Source organism: Fukomys damarensis, unplaced genomic scaffold (genome assembly GCF_012274545.1).
Source record: "Fukomys damarensis isolate Sample0158 unplaced genomic scaffold, DMR_v1.0_HiC HiC_scaffold_26, whole genome shotgun sequence".
NCBI lineage: Eukaryota > Metazoa > Chordata > Mammalia > Rodentia > Bathyergidae > Fukomys > Fukomys damarensis.
Window position 1 is genome coordinate 26979579 of NW_022900938.1, and position 19678 is coordinate 26999256.

General features: G+C 37.5%; 1 protein-coding gene across 8 annotated transcripts in view; it reads right to left on the minus strand.

The window, feature by feature from the left end:
- Positions 1–1079: 1079 nt before the first annotated feature.
- Positions 1080–19678, minus strand: part of B3galt1 (beta-1,3-galactosyltransferase 1) — a 336740-nt gene continuing 318141 nt past the window's right edge. For 6 of the 8 annotated variants that reach the window (XM_033756368.1, XM_010606910.2, XM_010606909.2 and 3 more), the window contains 2 exons: positions 9159–9340; positions 1080–6738 (listed from right to left, as the gene is read on the minus strand). In XM_033756368.1, coding sequence (XP_033612259.1) covers positions 5534–6514 — 981 coding nt within the window. In that variant the 5' untranslated portion in view covers positions 6515–6738; positions 9159–9340 and the 3' untranslated portion in view covers positions 1080–5533. The remainder of the gene's footprint in view (positions 6739–9158; positions 9341–19678) is intronic. The other 2 variants (XM_010606912.2, XM_010606906.2) reach the window with 1 other exon arrangement.

A 19678-nucleotide genomic window follows, 5' to 3' on the forward strand; every position in this document is an offset into this window, starting at 1 on the left:
TATGCCGGGACACATTACTTTTCTAAATAGCCCTCTTTCTGTTATTTTTTTCCCTCTTAGAAACATATCCAGTTCTCTTCCAGCAGTGTGAATTCATCTGGAAATCTATGACAATCAATTAAGTAAATGAGAAAATAGATAGCTTGTAATTATGATAATCAAGCTATATGAAACCCACCCTCTTAGGTCTGATACCAATGCGTCTTTAAGCAATATATTAATTAAACCATGGGTAATTGTTATAATTAAAATCAAGCTTTTACAATTTTTAAAAATCACCCTGAGAGAGAAAAGGGAAATATTTAAAAATACATGCAGCTGCTTGTTTCTAATATAATTCTGGATCAGATGGCATTGTCATTTTCCTGGCTACACAAAGAGATGATTCCAGTGTGCTCTATTGATGAGAACTCTCACTTAAGAGTTGGAAAAATTTTGTGTGTTAATACCTTTTTCAGATGTTTCTAGGTAGATGTCTGTAGGTAGGAGGTTGATAAGTTCTTTTAATAAATTGCCATATAATAAATATTTTAAGCTTTGCAAATCAAGAGACAAAATTTTAGGTATATGAAAGTATTTAAATAACAACAGGGCAAACACACTTCTATGGTTTTTGTACTGATGGAATCCAAAATATAGTGCAATAATAATTGAGTACATTTTTTTGTCTTGCAATATGTAGCTACATAACAAAAAGAAGGTAATTCTTATTATTGGGCTAATGTTTCATGCAGTTGAGGTTCAATGTTAGGGTCTTCTATGCAAAAGTTCATTGTAAAATGGTTTTTAGCCGATGGGCACAGGGTGGTTGTAGTCACACAAGAGTTTGTCAGTCTTTGCTCCAGCCAAGTCTCAATTTCAGCCTGTGTGGGAATCACTGACAGCCTTTGTTTAAACACTGCTGAGTTATACCCTTCAGTTTGTAACAGGGCCCCCAAATTTTCATTTCTAAAATGTCCCCAGATAAAGACGATATTACTAGTTAGGGAACCATACTTGGAGTATACCATTCTTGATGTCAGTGCTTTAAAAAAGTCACATGGAATAGCAATACGTATATTTTGTTTTTATTGTTCACTCACATATTTCAGCTTACCTGATAGACTTTACCTTTTGAACTCCAAAGTAGAGGAGGAGTAAACCCAAAGTTAAATTTCTATTAAAAAGTAAATGACTGCTTAGCTTGATCGACACTGATAATAAATTCCCCTTTTGCCTCGTAAGTAGCTCTTAGTATCTTGCTTATAGAGTCAGGCATTGGCAGTTAGCATCTATTTGTCTATGCTAAAGAATGCCTGAATAGCTCCTTTCCAATTCAGTTAAACTTACATACAATATTGCAAAGGATACATGTGGGCAAAACATAAAGAGTCATGTTTTTGTCTTAGATTTAACGTGCCCTAATTCACCAATCATATTATCAACATAGTGTTTTCCTGGAGTTAGAATTTCTGGGTGAGTTTGACCTGTATGACTTAGTGCAGTCTAGTTAAAACACTTCCATCAAGTAGAGAAGGGCCACATGAGTAACTAATTTCGTAATTTCAGAAGTAACCTGATGCCTACTTATAAGATAGTTTCCATGCTGACAGTTCAATTGTTCAGCTCTGAATAATTTGACATGCTACTTACCATGAAGTCTTGGCCAAGATTTTGATAGATGTTGGACACTGACTAAATTTAACACTCCCATCTCCTCAAAGAGATTTATTTAAAAAAGCAACAAAATCCAATACGTTCTTCTGTTTATTTGTCCCAATGGTTTAAAAAAATCAGCTTTATGGAACCGTAATCTTCCTCATGACAGATGGTCCAGTACATTTGCATCGTGCTTTCAATCAACAGTTTCCATTTCAAGAAGAAAGTGAAGAAACTGCGTGTAAAGACATCTTCAGCATCTATTTATCATTTTTAGTTTTAAACATCGATACAAAAAATAGTATTCTGATTAGCAGCTTGATTGGCAACCCAAGTAACCCTAAATAGTACTACAAACCCCGGAGAGTGTACTTTTACAGACAATTACTTTTGGCAAAAAGTTATGTACAATTTTGAACAAATAAATACATAAATACAATCATTCATATGTAATGATATACCTAGGTGTCAATGATCAACAAGTGTTTCTAGTAAATTACACCTTTCATTCACAAGTCACTTTGTTGCTTATAAAAACTCCTTCTGCTTTACAGAAGAAATGACATAATCAATTCCTCCAATGAACCCATATATTAGGAAAGGTAGAAAATGAATCCCAGACACTGTACATAAATAGTCACCATCTTTTGGTGGAAGAAATTTGATTGAAAAACTCCTTCCTTGGTTTCTCTGTAGAGTTTGTTTCCCCTGTATCACCTAAGGGGTTCATTCTTCTGAATTTAGTTCAAACTGAAAATCTTCATTTTGATTCTGGTTATTTAAAAGTACACTATGATGTATTGAAACTGCTCCAATATAAGAAGACACAAAGCTACACAAACTAGCCACCAAAGATAATTTTTTACCAAAATAAATTTTAAAAGAAACATTAAGAATATAAACACTGATTATTGATAAGCATTGTTATCCAGAGCATAATGAACATAGTTAGGGGAGAAGTCAGAGAGTTCCTGTAAAAATCATCTGAATGACTCCTGGCAGAACACAGTCATTTTAATTTTAATTTTAATTTTTCTGCACGGCTGGGGATGGATCCCAGGGCCTTGAAATATTAGACAAGCACTCTACCACTGAGCTACCTTACCAGCCCCAGAATTACTGCCATTTATAATGAAACACTATTTTATGACAAAAATGATAATAATGGCTTAACAAATAATTACAGAAATAATATTTGGTCAGTTTTGTATCATAAAATTAACAAAAGTAGAAAGTGAAAACTTTTCATTGATCACTTAAACACTTTTTGAACATTCATAAAGCAAAGGGTAAACATGCTTAAGGCTATTGAAATATTGGACAAATGGCCTTGCCTTACCAAGTTCCATGCAGAAGAAAATATTACATAGCAAGCAAATTCTAGCTGTACATACAACTGGGGAGGAGAAAAAGAAAACAACTTTAAAATATATACATGTGGTCTTTGATGAATATTTACATATTTGTCACATGGGCATTACCTAGCATAAAAAAGTTGGGAAAGAGTCCTTTAAGACATGATTTTCTGATGTTTGCTCCTTTTCAAGATTGGGGGGTCTATTCAGACTCTATATCGACACATATAAAACAGTTCATAGATGTACATACACGATGTTTACAATGTTCAGTTACTTGTTACTAAAGGTGATGTGACTGAGCATAGAGTAGATGCAAGGCAGTAGTATGAGACAGAGACTTGATTCCACTGCCCAGTGGGGAGGCAAACCAACTATGAAGCTGTGAGACTTTTCCAGTGATTATAACTCACAGCACTTGAGATTACAGGGTAGGGGTTTGGATGTGGCTCACCTTGAGCTGTGCCATCTCTCCCCAGGTACCTAACAGTGTTTTGTCATCAAAATCGTTAGTCCTGATGACCATACAATGAAGATGTATTAAAGGACAGGAGCTCCTGTCTCATATTGGGTACTTTGGACTAAGGATGAGATATCCAATCTTTTCAAGAACTAGGCCATGAAATCCATTTGTCTACCTGTTTGATATCAACTTCTATGGGACCTTCCAAAGATCAGGTTAAAAAGCAATAAACAACTAAGTGTATTTTTTTAGAGGTGGGGCTTTTGTTGAATGGGAATGATGAGTTTTCTAAAGAATGGTGGGAGAGCAGTGTGCAGATCTGCTGAGGGCCTACACTTCTTCTGATAGAGATGGACTCACTCTGCCTGTCCTCATAGTTCTTAAAGAGGACTCAGGTCAAATGTTTCCTGAGATATAAGTGGTCTTTATGCATTTTACAAAGCTCTTCCCCAAAGAAAGGCTGCAGGCTTTCTTTCAGCACCTTGGGCTATCAAGGCAACACACAGAAGTAATACTTTACTCATTGAACATAGAAAAAATGGCAGAGAAATGGAATCCCCCCCAAACAACTGATTTATAGTCAAGGAAAAAAATTAACATCTTGGCAGAATCAGCTATACTGATAGCTCATAGTTGATCTTTATTTTGGTATATTTTATGGTAAGATGATTTTAGTACTACTCAGGACCATCATTATAATTATCCTAATCATTTTAGCATTTAGCATAATGCATGATGCATCATATTATGTAGCACCTTATATACTAAGGATCTCAAAAATACTTAGCAAATGCGATTTGCTCTCACAGCACCTGTGAGGTAGGTGTTTTTGTTTGTTTGTTTGTTTTTACAGCCATTTTACAAGTGAGCATATTGAAATACAGTAGATTTCAGTGGCCTGCTCACATGGTCCAATACATTTGGTAGCATGAATAGGATCAGAATCCAATCTTCTTCACCTTTCCTTCTCAGGAACTTTGGTCACAGGTCACCCAGAGCCCCTCACACAGCTATTTCCAAAGGTGCTTGGGCTTTGCAGATGTTAAACAATACTCCATCTATCAGTAGGAGGACCAAATTTTTTAGAAATACTGATGCCCCGTAATGATTTACTCACAGGCTTTGCAAATGTGTGGGAGAGGCATATTATACTATTGCTAAGCTTATGTTAATTATAATCCATATTTATAACTTTGTATTCTCTTAATGTGATTCACTGGCTTCCTGCCAACTTGTTTACTTATGGAGACATGTGTCTGCTTGATCCAGAAACTGAAATGCACTTAGCATTACATGGAAGGAAGCAAGTGATATTACTACATTTGGCAAAATCTCCTCGGAGGCACCATGTAATGTAATGTTTGTTTTGAAAGAGCAAAAAAAATCACTTTGTTTACTTTAAGTAGTATTTTATATACATTCCACCTACTGACCAGGTTTAATCCTTGGATGAGCAAGCAGAGTTAGCTTTCCAACATACAGAATATTTGATTCTCAAGTTTAAATTCCCATCTATTTCTCTGCAGCCTCCCTGCCAGGACTAAGTTCCCTTCTCATTGGAATTACAAATACTGTACACATTACATGACAATATATGTAAAAATTCAATGTAGCAATAACACACACAGTATTGATAATCACATCCAGTGTGTCTTCCTGACTGTGCATCATTTCTGAATTGTTTTTTTAAAAAGTTGTTTACTTATTTATTTATGTATTTTTGCAGAGATGATATGAAGACAAAACTGTGAGTTTCCGCTTCCCAGAATCAGACTTTTAACTCAGATGCACAGTGCACAAATCCCAGGAGTTGTTTGGAAGTCCCTTTTGGAGATACATGACAATGTCTCAGGAACTGAGAATGAAATCTGGCCCTTCTCTCTCACTGCTGTGTGTATGACCAGAGCTTGGCTTTTGTAAATTGGTAATCCAAGAAAGGAAGTAGGAGCAGAAAGCAAAAACTTTACAAATCCCCTTCATCAGTTCATTTCCCCTGGTGACCCCTGTAAAATACCAACACCTTAGGCCCCATTTCTTAAAAAAGAAAAAAACCCACATATTTACATTGGTAAAAGTTTTAGCATCTGAGATGTTTCTTGCTTGACATGTCATTCCAGATTCTGTGCATTTCTTCTGGAGAGATCTGGTGCACAGTGATAACGCGGCGGTACCTACACAAACTGTAGGCCATTTTCCAGTGATTGAAGCCACTGTTCTGGAAAGGGTGTATGCCCAGCTTTCGAAGACACAGCCCCACGTATACATCTTCAAGGTGAAGCAGCCTTGTGTGGAGTGAGGTCTTATAAATGAGTTCAGCCACATCGGCTGAGAAGATATAGCCGGTCCCTGAACAGAAGGGCGGGTAGTTGCTGTCAGGGTACAAATCCCTGGGCATGTACCACTTACTGCGAACATCCCGGATTGGCCCCCCATTGATGACATAGCCAGTAAAATACCTTCTTCTGGGCTTGGTGGAGGGTTTCAGGAGTTTATAAATAAGGTTGTCCATGTTTACAAAAATGTCACTGTCTGTTTTCATGACATATTTGGCCTTTGAACAAAAAGTGGCCACCCATCTCATCCCCATTAATGTTTTGAGGGTGAGGTTGTGGTAGGAATCGACGAAGTCCTCCACGATGATGTCATGGAAGATCTGGCTTTCTTGCTCAACCATCTGATTCAGCACAGGATCTGCGTTCTTGCCCAGGAGGAAGAGAGTGGCTATCTTGATCCCTTTAAAGTTGTTCTCATCCCCCCATGTCTCCCGGATAGCCTGGCGGGCATCGAACTCCTTGTGGGTGGTGCTGATGAGGATAACGAGGAAGGGAATGTTTTTCTCACATTTGTTGGGCTCGTTTATAAGAAATTCAAAAGAATGTGGGTTTATAGGTCGAGTTCTTATGTTGCCAAAGGTGAAGTTTTTCCTCGCAACCGTTAGATGGCTGAAGGGCTTGGATCCAGTGTAGGAAGAAGTGGGACGAGTTATACTCAGATACCAGAGAGCGCTGGCCCAGCATACAACGGTCAACACGTATAAGCAGGAGACCTTTGAAGCCATTGTCTTGAGAGCACGTCTACTCCAAGTATTGAAGAATATGCCTTCTTGGCACTAGTTTCTTTTCATTTTTCGAGAGCAGCATATTACTGATAAATTTCAAAGTTCTGCAGAGTGAGCTGGGGACTGTTTGTGGGCCTCAGTGGCAGCCTGGTGTCGCTGAATTCACTCTACTTTCTTCCACTCTTGATGGAAGGTTCCATGCCTCATAAATCTTCCTCTTAACTCTGCAAAACCAATAAAGTACAGTTTTTGTTCAGATTTATTTAGTCATTTTTATGTCCTCCACTGAACATAACAGGGGTATAAGAATTACCCAGGATGGTTAACATAAACACGACATTCATTCCCATAAATCCTGAAAACTTCCTGACATAAGGACCTCCCTTCTTCTTCTCCCCTTGACAGAAGTTGTTTACGTACATCTCTACCCAGTAAATATATTGACTGTAAACTCTAGATGAATATAAAAAAGTGAGCATTGGTAATTTTTCAAAAAGCATTCTCTTGTTCACAAAAGCACATTATTCCAGTTATGTATTTTCTAGCACTAACATCTTCTTTCAAACAAGAGATCATGGTCTTAGATCTTTTTTCTATTTTTCCAACTTTGAGTTTTTGTTTGCTTGACTCTGAATCAATTCTCAACCTCTCTTTGCTTTCTCTAGCTCTATATTTGAGATTGTGTCGATCACCGCAGGAAAATATCTGCTAATGCTGTATCTCTCTTGGCTTAGACTTGGAAGGAACTATGCTTCACTTTTTCTTTACTTGGCTTCCACAGCGCTTATTTCATAATTCTTCTTTCTATGAAGCTTTATGCAGAGGTTGTCTTATCTCTCATGCCTGGAAACTGTTGCACACACACACACACACACACACACACACACACACACACACCCCTTTCAAATAGTTGGAGGTATTCATCCTGGAGTTGGTCTAAATGATGCTGCAAAATGTGTGATGTCCTCATACCAACTCCCAACTCCCTGTGATGAAGTGACCCATTATGTACTGCAAATGTGCACTAAATATGTATGTATATATTTATATCAGGTCATAAAAGCCATTTGAGTAAATAATTGTATTTTCTTCTTAGAACAGAAGTAGTAGTCGTGTAAGGCAGAGGCAGTAGATGATAGCAATTTTAACAAAGTCTGGTTTAAAGAAAACTGGATGCTTAAATATACAGACTGTGTTGAAGGAATTAAACTGGGATATAGATTGGGAATCATGTTTATAAGTACTGTCATCATAAGAAAATGAAAAGACATGATGGGCAACAGCAGAGACAAAACATATACTCTTGTCTGAGCTAACAGCTAACAGTGGATGTGTGATCCATATGAGACTGGCAATAGCTGAGTGCTTATCGTGCTAAGGGAATATTAGAGTGGCTTCAAGCCACATGACCTTAAGCATAGTCAGGCCTTCATCCAGCCCATAGTAAATACTCTCTAAACATATGATGCAGGATTCTTGTCCTTCCACTGTAAGGTGCACTAAAGCTGATAAAAAGGACATGATGAATGGCTTCAAGCAAAGAAGGATGCTTTGCAACTTCAGACTATAAGAAAAACTAAGTGGAGAATTTAGAAAAGGGCTTCTCAACCTAGGTACACAAACTTTGACTCCGTTTAAATTCAGAATTGTGAGGAAGCCACAAATTGTAGTAGGAAATAAAGTTTCTTCCCTACTTTGTCTCGGCTATGTGTCTAATTCTCATAACCCTACTTCTACCATCTTACTGCTTTTGTTGCTTAGCATACTTTCCTAATAAACTGTGAGCCACCTGTTATTAAGATCTCAGAGGACTCTGAAACAGCCTCACCTGAAGCAGGCTCTTGCCAAGTCATCTTCAAGAGACATTAATTGGGTTATTAAGGGAGGATCGTTCTGTTTTACATATTTTTAAAATTTTTAATTTTAATGTAATGCAAGTAGATATTAATAAAGAAAATATAAAAGCCATTATATGAAAAATAATCTTTCATAACAGAAATAGAGATTTCTACTTTATATTTTGATGTGCTTTTCATTGTCCCTTTCCTGTGCCTACAGAGTCGTGACTATCCTCCATGTCGGTAGTTAGGCCTCTGGCTAACTCTTGAATTTATTTATTCATTTGTGAATTCATTTATCTGTTAATCCACCAATTAATCAAGTATTTATTGAGGGGCTATTATGTGTGGGGAATTGGGAAAAGAGCAATGGAGCTCAATGTCCTGCCTCAAGGAACTCTTTGTCTAGATTTCAAGTAAACGATTAAAGAAATTTCATCCTGAAGGTACTGGAACACACAGGCGAAGCAGAGCGGAGGCAGACGCACTAGGAACGGCCTGCGGACTACGCCAAACACAGTTTCCGCGGCCGCCGTTCACATAAACTGCAATGAGGATCCCACACTCTGCTCTGTGTTGGAATCAGCAGTAAGGGATCCCTGGGGAGGATGTTGTGGAAAGTTCAGGTGGGGCGAGCTAAGCGAGTCTTCACAGGCAACTAGGAATTTTCCTGGCGGGCGTTGGGCATTTGAGGCAAAGTCCTACAGAGAGAGGAGGGTGAACTCCAGCACTGGGAAGTTTGGGCAAAGGCAGAGGACCAAGTGACACGGAAAGGGAGTGGTGAGACAAGGGGCTATGGAACTCACCAGGGTAGGAAGCGAGGGAAGATTTTTACCATCCTCAAGTCTTGTGCACTGATTTCAATAGCAGTCATCCTTCCATATCAAAGCTTTTCCCCCATAGCTCCACGAACTAGAGTGAGAATTTGTTTTGTCTGACAACTTTCTGAGGGATTTTCTAGGGGAAGGAACTACATAGATATAGGTACCTGGGAGATTTGGAAAGAGCAAGACAAAAAAAAAAAAAAAAAAAAAAAAAAAAAAAAAAAAAAAAAAAAAAAAAAAAAAAAAAAAAAAGGAAAAATAAGTAAGAGTATGAAGAAAGTTTATATATTTGTGAATTTTTTTCCACAGAAAAATGAATATTCTTCCCCTGACAATGAATTAACATAATACTTCTTGTTGCTATTATTGTTGTCTCATTTTAAAAGGCATAGGGCTGGGGAGTTAGCTCAGCGGTTCGGTGGCCTGCCTTGCAAGTGCAAGGACCCAAGTTCAATCCCCGGTACCAAAAAAAAAAAGGCATAGAGTAGAGTAGGCACTGTGGCATGTGCTTTTTCTATGCTTTTCTAGTTTATAGGACTCCAGTCCTTCTGGTCTACCCAAGAGGTACAGTTTTCTCCATTTTAAAGATGAGATCAGTTGTATTAGTAACTTGTTCAAGGTCATGTAGCCATTAGGTGACCAGGTAAATGGTCACTTCCCAGATTCCTCAAGCCTGTCGGGACAATAAAGGCCATCTTGGATGAGTGAATCACCCTAGTCCACGCAAGGAGCATCTCTGGCTTCTATACTCCCAGTTACCCATGTATTTATTTTTCTGGATGCGTGTCCATTGTTTTCATTTTCTTTCTAGCTTATTCTGCCTTGCTACACACTGCGCTATACCAATTCTATAGAGATTTTTTATTATAAAAATGATGATTCGCACAAAGCATATTGAAGCTTGAAGATACTGGAAGTGGTTTGGGTAGCTGCAATGGTTGAAGAAGCTTTTAAATACTTTGTGGGTCCCTTTCTCTGACGTTCTAAAGCATATACACACAGACTCAAAGAATATATTTCTATTCACCTATTTTCCTCTTTTCTTCAGACACGAGAATAAAAATAGGCAGGGCATTACATCTTAGTCAATGCTAAATGCAAATTAGTATTTACTAAGTCCTCTGTTTAAAAAAATTGAGAATCTGAAAAGGAGCAAGCATAGAATCTGAAGAATAATCAGCCAAGGATAATGTGGACTCATCACCTGCTTTGCTAAAAAATGACCTTTTTGTTGATAACAAAAATTTATCAGGTAGTCAAACAAATACAGAAATGTACCTTTGAGCAGGAAGTATAATATAACTAAAGACAATAAAGAGTTACATGATGCATTGAACTCTAAAGCTTAATTTCATATGTTGCATGAAAATTTGGTAATAAAGCAACATACTCTGGTTTACTCTAGGAATTCCTACCTTTGTGTTTTGGATTTTCTCTGTTTCAGCAGCCTGAAGTATAAAATAAGAGCAAAATAACAGTTGTTTTACTCCAAATATAGTAGTGTATTAGCACCCACTGCCAGTTGATGTGAGTTTCTGGGGAAAGTGTTCTATATAGGTTTAGGATGCAAAGAGCAGGACCTAATAGGGACAAGAGGGTTATGATAATTCATTAATTCATGGTATTGAGTTATGAGCACTTGGATTGCTCAATTCTTCTAAATAAGTAACATTGCTGTCAGCGTTTTCATTCATGAGTACACAATATGGATTTTTCTGCTAGGGAAATCTCTTTCCCTGGAAAACTTAAAGCCAAAGCCCACTGGAAAGCAAAAATAACTGCCCCCAAAAAGTCACCCAAGAAGTCCTGAGAAATACACTGAGTGTCACCAAGCAGCATCCTCTGGCAGATTCTTTCAGTTTTTCAAGATTAAAAAAAAATCCTGTTTAACAGACAAGTTACTGTATCAGTGAAATAGAAAGTTACACATATAACATTTGTCATTCCTTTTAGCAGCTTTGCCACAACCACAAGACACTGATGACACATTAACTTGTCATCCACTAAATGCAAATCCCTCCACATAGGAACATTCAATAGAACACTTGAAAGATTTTTGTCCCCTCAGGGGCCTTACTATATTGAAGATGACCTCATTCAAGGAGCTTTCTAGTAAATATCCACCTTCACCTTTCAGGAAGTTAATGGGGCAGAATTTTCAAGTTAAAAACATGTTTCCCTTGGAAACTGCATGGTTGCCTGTCTATTAGTTTGAATAATTTATTTATACCTGCTTAATCTTACTGAAGTTCTCCTTTGGTCTAGGCAAAAGTAAGGCCTAGGAACAAATGGGTAGTGTCTCTTGTGAACTGTGCATGGTTGGGTACTTTTCTCCTTCAAGTTATAGAAAGTTATAGAATTTTATGTATCAACTCCATTGGGCTAAAGGATGCCCAGACAGCTAAGAAAACATTATTTTTCCTTGTGTTTGTGAGAATTTTCTGGATGGGATTATTATTTGAATTGTTTGGCTGGGTAAAGAAGGTCTCCCTCACCAATGCAGTGGACAGCATCCAATCCATTCAGAGCTTCAGTGGAATAAAAAAGTGGAAGAAGGGCCAATTTGCTCTCCCACTTGAGTAGAGACATCCATTCTCTGCCCTTGGATGCCCCAGGACTCAGACTGGGATTTACAATTTTGGCTCCCCTGACTCTCAGGTCTTTGAATTTGGATTTTACAGCACCACCAGCTTTCCTGCCTGCAATAGCAGATCACAGAGATTCTCAGCCTACAGAATCTCACAAGCTGATCTCTTACAATAAATCTCTTTCTAATATTTGGTTCTGTGTCTTTCGGGGACACTAACTAACACAGGCAGATTCAAGTCAACACTGATTTCCTGTCTTGGTTGCCACTTAAACTGAGTTGGCTTGGGGATCATTTCCACTTCCTTCACCCATGACAAAGTTGCAGGGACTTTACCAAATGGCTGTTTCCACCCTCTGGTTTCTCACAGAATACCTCTTACATTTTGACTTTCCTTGTCTTTTCATATGTACGCTATTCATTCATCAAAGATACACTGGAACACCTGCTAGATGATATGCACTGAGCTGGGAAATGTGGAAGCTTTTGTTCTAAGAAAGGAAGGTAGAATATACATAGTAAGATAATACACACATGCAGAAACAGTGTCAGGTAGCAATACATTTTACGTTGCTAGGGATACTATAGGTGACAGAAACCGGGTAGCTTAATAAATTAAATTGTTGTTTCAGAATTCTGAAGGCTACAGTTGTGATATTTTGGCAGGGTGGCTCCTGCTTATAACCGTGAGAAAGAATCTGCTGTCCCCATCCTACCTTCTGGTGGTTCACTGGCAACTTCGGGAGTTCCTTGGTTTGTAGGTGTGCCATCTTGATCTCAGCTTTGTCTGCATGCGGTGCTGTGCGTGTGTGTGTGTGTGTGTGTGTGTGTGTGTGTGTGTGTATCTTCTGTGCCCAGAATTTCTTTTTTATAAAAAGGAAATAGCCATGTAGAATTAGGATCCATTTTAATAATCTCATTTTAACTTGACTGTCTCTGTAAAGACCCTATTCCTAAATAAGGTCTCTTTCCAAGGTATTGAAGAAAAACTTCCATGTGTATTTTTTGCAGGATGTAATTCAACTTATAATATCTACTTTGCCAGGTAGAAGCAGAAAGAAACACAACTAGGAAGGGGAGCACAACATTTTACTTATTTTCAGTTTAAAACAAAGAAAAAAAGAAAGAAAAAGTGTCACAGTTTTCTGCAGTCTTTTTCTTTTGCCACCTTCTCTTTCCTCTAACTCCTTTAAAAATTCATACTAGCTGAGAAGGATTAGCCAATACAATGGCACAATTTCCTAACCATTAGTTCCTAAGATACTGGTTTGGTTTCTGGAGAGTAAGGACAATTCTCCCATCTCATCTCAAGGTATCTGCACTTCTATCATTCAGAGTCAATTCTGAATATTCACAGAATATGTGGGACTGTGAAAGTGATTTAAAAATAGAAGTCATCAAAATAACTTTAGAAATGTGAAGTTAAAGCAGGCAACAACAAAATAAACAAACATTGTTAGCTAAAGGAGAGGTGAGTCAGGAAAAACAGACAAAGAGAAAGAAAGGAGAGGAAGGATGGGTGGAGGGAAGGAAGGTATTCAGAAAAAAAGTCAGAAAAGAGGCGAGGAAGGCAGGCAGGCAGGGAGAAATGCTATTTGTGTCCGTGAAAAGCTTCCAGAATTCGTGAGGTGTTGCTGTGTATTATATCATCATGCTGAGTAGAGTAAGAGAGATCCATTCCTTTCTGGAAAGTGTTTTGACCTCAAATGATTTTCTTCAGAGCAGGTGTATGAGTGAAAGCAAAGAATCTCCATTCTTTGGGGGAAATCCAGGAGCTCAGACTGAAACAGACCTAATTGATAAATGAGCCCCAAAGGCCAGAGCTTCTAGTCAGCTGCATTAATCTGGCATATGATTATCTTGATGCCCAGCTTCTTCCCCTTTTCTTACTCTTGTCATTATGCTGTAAATAAGTACAGGAGAGGAAGAAATAAAGCACTATTAACACTAGATAATGGCCCTTGAAGGAAGAATTTCCTAAACCATTATGCTATCCAACTTGCTAACTTATTATGTCTTTAAGTCACCAAGGCTGGCTCACTCTCCCAGGCTTTCTTTCCAGCAAGCCTCCTTGGCTGCTAAAGGAACCATCCTCTGGATGTTGAAGTCCCCGAATACTCCTAGAGGTAAGCTTTTTGACTTCTCTCTCTCAGATAGGCAAAGAGCTAATTTGTTCCTGTTAAATTTTTAATTACCGTTCTCTTTGAAGAGACCCCAGAATTGAACCTATCCAATGGATTATGTGTAGTGAACAAGTGGCATAAAGCCAAAAGTAATCTTTATCAGAACTTGGCAGTTAAAATAATTTCTCTCCCAAATCTGGAAGAAATGATTTGGGCCTTTTTCCTTTTTAGTTCAGTATGACCTGTTTGAAAGAATGGGGCCAATTTGAGAGGGGAGTGGTCGGAACAAGGGTACATTTGAGCGGGCTCAGAGCCCTTGCTATTCTGAAAGCCACACTTTATTTCACTGAGAACATGCTCTTCAAATTAGAAGGGACGATTACAGCTTTCTTCAAATCAACACATTGCCCTGGTTCTAGAATTCAGAGAAATTTTTAACATCTCTGCGATCCTCTCAGGGAAAAATGAAAATGAGGATATCTCCTTATTTTAAACAGATGCTCAGCTTCTTTTGCAGCAATGGATATTGTGTCTTGACTGCCTCATGCAACACACGTTTTTAAAGACAGGCAGAGCAATCACTCATTTACTCATAGGTGGCTGGGAGCTTGGCAGTGTAAGGGGCCTTGGGTGGAGCTTCTCAACTGGGAAAGGAAAAGCCAGTATTTTGTTGTTGTCGTCTTTGTTAGAAATGAGAAGGAGGATGAGAGGAAAGACATCTGACTAATATGAACAGCAGCTGGCAGAAGGGTAAGAGTGATGAGCTATGTGATAGCAAAAGATAATTCATTTGGGCCCTTATGGGAGGGATGATTCAAGGAGGGACTTTTAGAAGCTTGAGAAATTTTAGTGTACATACTATCTAAAGTGTATAAAGCCTATGGAGCTATTTCTTAGATGGCTCATGACAGAGTGGTAATATCTTAGGTCATATTTCAAATGAAGTTAGCTGTATGCAGCAACTGATAACATATGAAAGAGAACTGGTGGGCTTTTCTGTGTGGTGAGGAGGACCAAACCCAGGGGTTCACACATGCTACAAGTGCTCTGCCACTGAACTTCGTCCCCAGTCCAGAATTTGTGATTTTTCATTTTTATCTTCTTCTGAGTTTATAGTATAAATGCTCCTTTATACAGTATCAATTTATTGGAATCTGTAGTACCCCAAAATAATTTAATACAGCTGCTGAAATTGGAGTTTATTTTGTAATTAATCTTAAGCATCAGACCTGGATTCAATTCCCAGATTTTTAGTCTTTAACACTGAAGCCTATTCAAATCTATGCTTATGTTTCCTCACTTGTAAAATGGGCGTGATAACGTTTGGCCCTTCTTTGCAGGATTATTGTAAGGATCCAATGACATAGTGTACTGAAAATACGTTAGAAGCTGAATAGTGCTGCATGGATGTAAAGTGTTGTCATTATTAACAGGAACATGACAAAGACAAAAATCAGTAAGGATTACCTATAAGTGTTTTATGAAGAAAATCACCCAGCCAGTGCATATGAACTGATTGATGCAAAAGCAAATTTTTATTTAGTTGTCACTCAAACAAACAAAAAATAAATAAAACTTGGTACCTTCAGTTAATTGTTTTCATAAGAAGCCTTCAATTGCATTTTATGAGGCCAATGTAAAGAAAGTCTTGCACTTGTAAAAAAATAATGTAAACAGGTTAGAGGACATGTCGTTATGACTGTTATAGGTAGTGATACAGCATTGGGTTTTTTTTTCAAATACAACTTTAGCATGTTAAACCTCTACAGACTCAGTTTTCCGAATAGCATTTTTGTAGCCATAATTAGCATTGTATGTTTATAAAAATAGCTTAGAATGGCCTTTGCATTATTATTTTAAGGAGATTTAAGACAAAGCCAATATAAAAATAACTTCATAACTTTTTTCTTCATAGGCCTGTCAGGATTTTAATGGAACTTATCTGGAACATAATATGAACTGCTAACTTAACCAATATAAAGGTATCTTGGAAACTAAATCAATAATGGTGCTTGTAACTTGTAAAATTTTAGGTCACAAGAAAACACTTGCTCTTAAGGTATATTTTAATTAAACTCTGAAGGCCAGGTGAGTTACTCATCTCTCTGATGATGGAGAACTCATTTTATCCTGGGATGATAGATTATGAGACCTGACACCAGAAGGCTCTCATATTTACGAGCCATGTGACTGTGGTTCAAAATGCACTGTTTCAGGAAGATTTAGGAAGTAGTTTATCTAACCTACTTCCCATTCCAGTCTCTCTTTGGCTTTTCTTCCTAGAAATGGGCCAGTTGGAAAAGAAGCTGAAATCTACACTTGAGCTTCCCAGGCTCTTTTACAACAGGTTAAAGTCCTATGACCCAATTTCCATCAGTCAGGTGCCACTGAGCAAGACACAGATGCAGGAGTGAGTAACACTGGTGACAGCTGCTTTCTGGCTCTTTGGACCTCCTAGAAGGCACACAGAATGATGGAGATGTCAGGTTTTACTGAAATGGCAGAGATAGAGTTTTAGCCTCTAATGCAAATATCGTGTTGTAAATAGAAGTAGTAGAAGCAAATGTGCCCACTAAAGTAGCTCCAGAGAAGACCAGGACCTTGTGGGGATGTATCGTTTATAGTGAGGATCTTGCCTTCCCAGGGACTGCATGAGACCCCCTAAGGCCTCTGCATGAGTTCCTTTCTCCTTGGCCTCATAAAGTGGATTCTGATGTTTGCAGCTAAGGACCCTATACCACACTCATTCTCTTTACTTCATTAAATATAAAAAGAGATGAAAGGTAATCTAATTTTTAGACTGATTGTGGGATAAATGTTAAACTTTAAAGTGGCAACCAGAGTTTAATTTTGTTTTTATTAACTTCTGGTCATGTCACCATTGCTTTAGAGAGCTATAAACCACACTAAAACAAATAAATCGCTGCTATACTCAATTTGGAACATGTTACTTGGCATTGCCATGGGAGGAGAAGCCCTTTTATTTGAACATTTTATTTATAAACTCCATTTTGTTATGTTTTCTAAAAGCACATGGCATATGTCTTTGGATTGAAGGTCCTGATCTCATGTGATCTTACCCTCAATGACATTTGTATTTCTCTCTTGGCAGAAATTTGTACTCTTTCCTTCATGATGAAATCACCATACAGTCTTTATTTAAAAATAGGTCACCACAGATATATTCTTAAAATTGCTGACCATTCATTTGGTTATTTTTTAATGATGTATTCATGTTAATTTATGATATTACCTGCCAGCAAATATGCCTACTAGAAAATCTGTAAACATGCTGAAAACTTATTCTTTGTGCTTTATTCTAATTTTTTAGTACTGAAAATGGACCACTAGGCTTCCGTAAGCATTTGTTCTCTAATTATATTTGATAATCCCAATATTAAAATTATTAACATTATACTAAATATACAAAGTAAAATACATATTTCCTGCCTTTAAGAAATATATAATCTATGTGGGAAGAAACAAAGGGTAATTAGAGATATCATATATATGCTGCTACTACTGAAATAGTTAAATATTTTTTTCCCTCATGGAGTTTATTGGTACATTTTAGGTACACAGTACAGTTACATTCATCATTGGGATCTTGTACCTTTACATGACAGGTCTTGGTTCTCATTTTTTCCCCTTGTCCCTGCCCTCCCTTCACCCCCTCCTCCCTTCTCTATTTACAAAAACTTTTTTTCCATTTTTTCATTTTCTCATTTTTTTTCTTTTCCCTTATTTCCTTTCCCCTACCTTTCCCACTTCCCCTACACCTTTAGCCCTTTTCTTCCTATTTCACATTGTCACTTATACCATTCATATCTTATTTATAATTATAGTTTTTCACACCAGAGAAACTATTTAGTATTTACACATGTGTGACTTATTTATGTCACTTAAGAGTATGACCTCAATATGCATCCATTTTCCTATGAATGACTCTAGTTTCTCATTTGTTATGGCTGAGTAGTATTCCATTTTATAGAAAAACCACATCTTCGTCTTCTTTATCCAGTCTCCAAAGGATGGGCAAATGGGCTGTTTCCAAGTTTTAGCTGTTACAAACTGTGACGCTATAAATATGGGTGTGCACATTGTCACTGAAATAGTTAAATCTTGACAGTGATGATGGGATACTGAATGGAGAGACAAAATTTGACTTGTATCTCAAATTTCAAGACTGAATAGCAAAATCTTCATAGGAGAAAAATTGGCTATTGAAGAGAAATACTCAATGGGAAGATGATTTCTCTTACAGAGAACAAAGATGTTAAATTATTTGATTTGTTTTGAGAACAGAAAGCTTTCGAGTATGGCAGACTATTGAGTTCATGGTAGAAAATAATTAAAATTGAGCATGCAAAAGAAATGATTGTTCATGAATCTATTTTTCTGCGTTATATTTTCATTGCTTCTTCATCAATATTCCTTCTTAACTTTACCATTGATTGTGTTTTAGGTTGATTGTTTCCTCATGTCATACTGGAAGATGCTTTAATCAATAGGGTAATTTTCTCAATTGCCTTTAGCTGTGCCTCTTTGATAAACTATAACCTCCATAAAAGCAAAGATTTTCATCTGACTTTCTCACTATTTTTATCACTCTCATTATGTCTGTCTTTATCACTGTGCTTTAGCATTATAGCACAGTGCAAGATATACTGCAGTTGATGAATAAATAATTTGTGCAAATGGCTTTCAAATCGCCATAAACAGAAATTTCTCATGCAATAGCAGCATCAACACAAGACAGTATACATAAGTAGAACACATTTTAGAGCAAGTATTTATGTGATGTGCTCAAAAGATGCCCCCCCAAAATGTGATATATTTTGAGTATACAAAAATAGTTGGCTTTTTTTTTTTACTATGTCATGCGCGGCAAATTTCTACCTCTGATTTAATTCACAAACACACATAACTCTATTAAAATGTTTCTAGATTAAATTAAATTTTCTGGATAAAACATAAAAGTTTCTACGTTTTAGAAAATATTTCTAATGGAAAACACTGAATACATACATCATGGGTATAAGAGAAATTCAGAAATATAATATAGAATCTGAACCTTTTCTGAGGTGAAATCTCTCAGTTTTTCCCGGGTTGTTATCTGTCAAAGCCTTGAATTATTCTTTCCTGCATGTCTTTCTAAACTGATCTCTTATGAATTATCTGACTTGCTATTGTGCTGGGTCATTTGTAATTACATCCATCTTGTCCAGCTATAGCAGTAACATGTGTAAATTGCACCTCTAAGGAGTGATAAAGTGATGCAAATAGTGCTTTTCACCTTGGGTTACCATAGCCACAGCCATTATTTGCAATAGCTCCTGTGCTGTGTTCTTCTGTGAAATCCCCTAACAAGATGCTTCACCTCATGTCCCATCCAAACTACTGATAAGAATATCTACATTGAAAAGTTGGGAGACAACACGACTCGACTGTTGCAATTGCTCTTCCAAGAAGTTACCTTTGGAGCTACTGCTATGTTAGTTTTAATATGGTTGAAAATTCTTTACTGAGGCAATTTACTGCCAGACTCAAGAAGATAAATTGCATTTTTGGGTAATGGGAACGGGGTAAGGAACAGCCCTCTAATAACTGCAGAGTTTTCAAGGCATGGTGCACAAGTGCAATAATGGGCTCCACAGTTCCCCGGGCACACGTCATTCCCAGAAGACAAATAGAGACGTGTCAGTGTTTCCGGGTCCCTGTCGAGCACAGGGCATGGTTTCTGGAGCAACTGCCAGAAGTAAGAAGTATTATGTATTATCTACTTGGGCCAG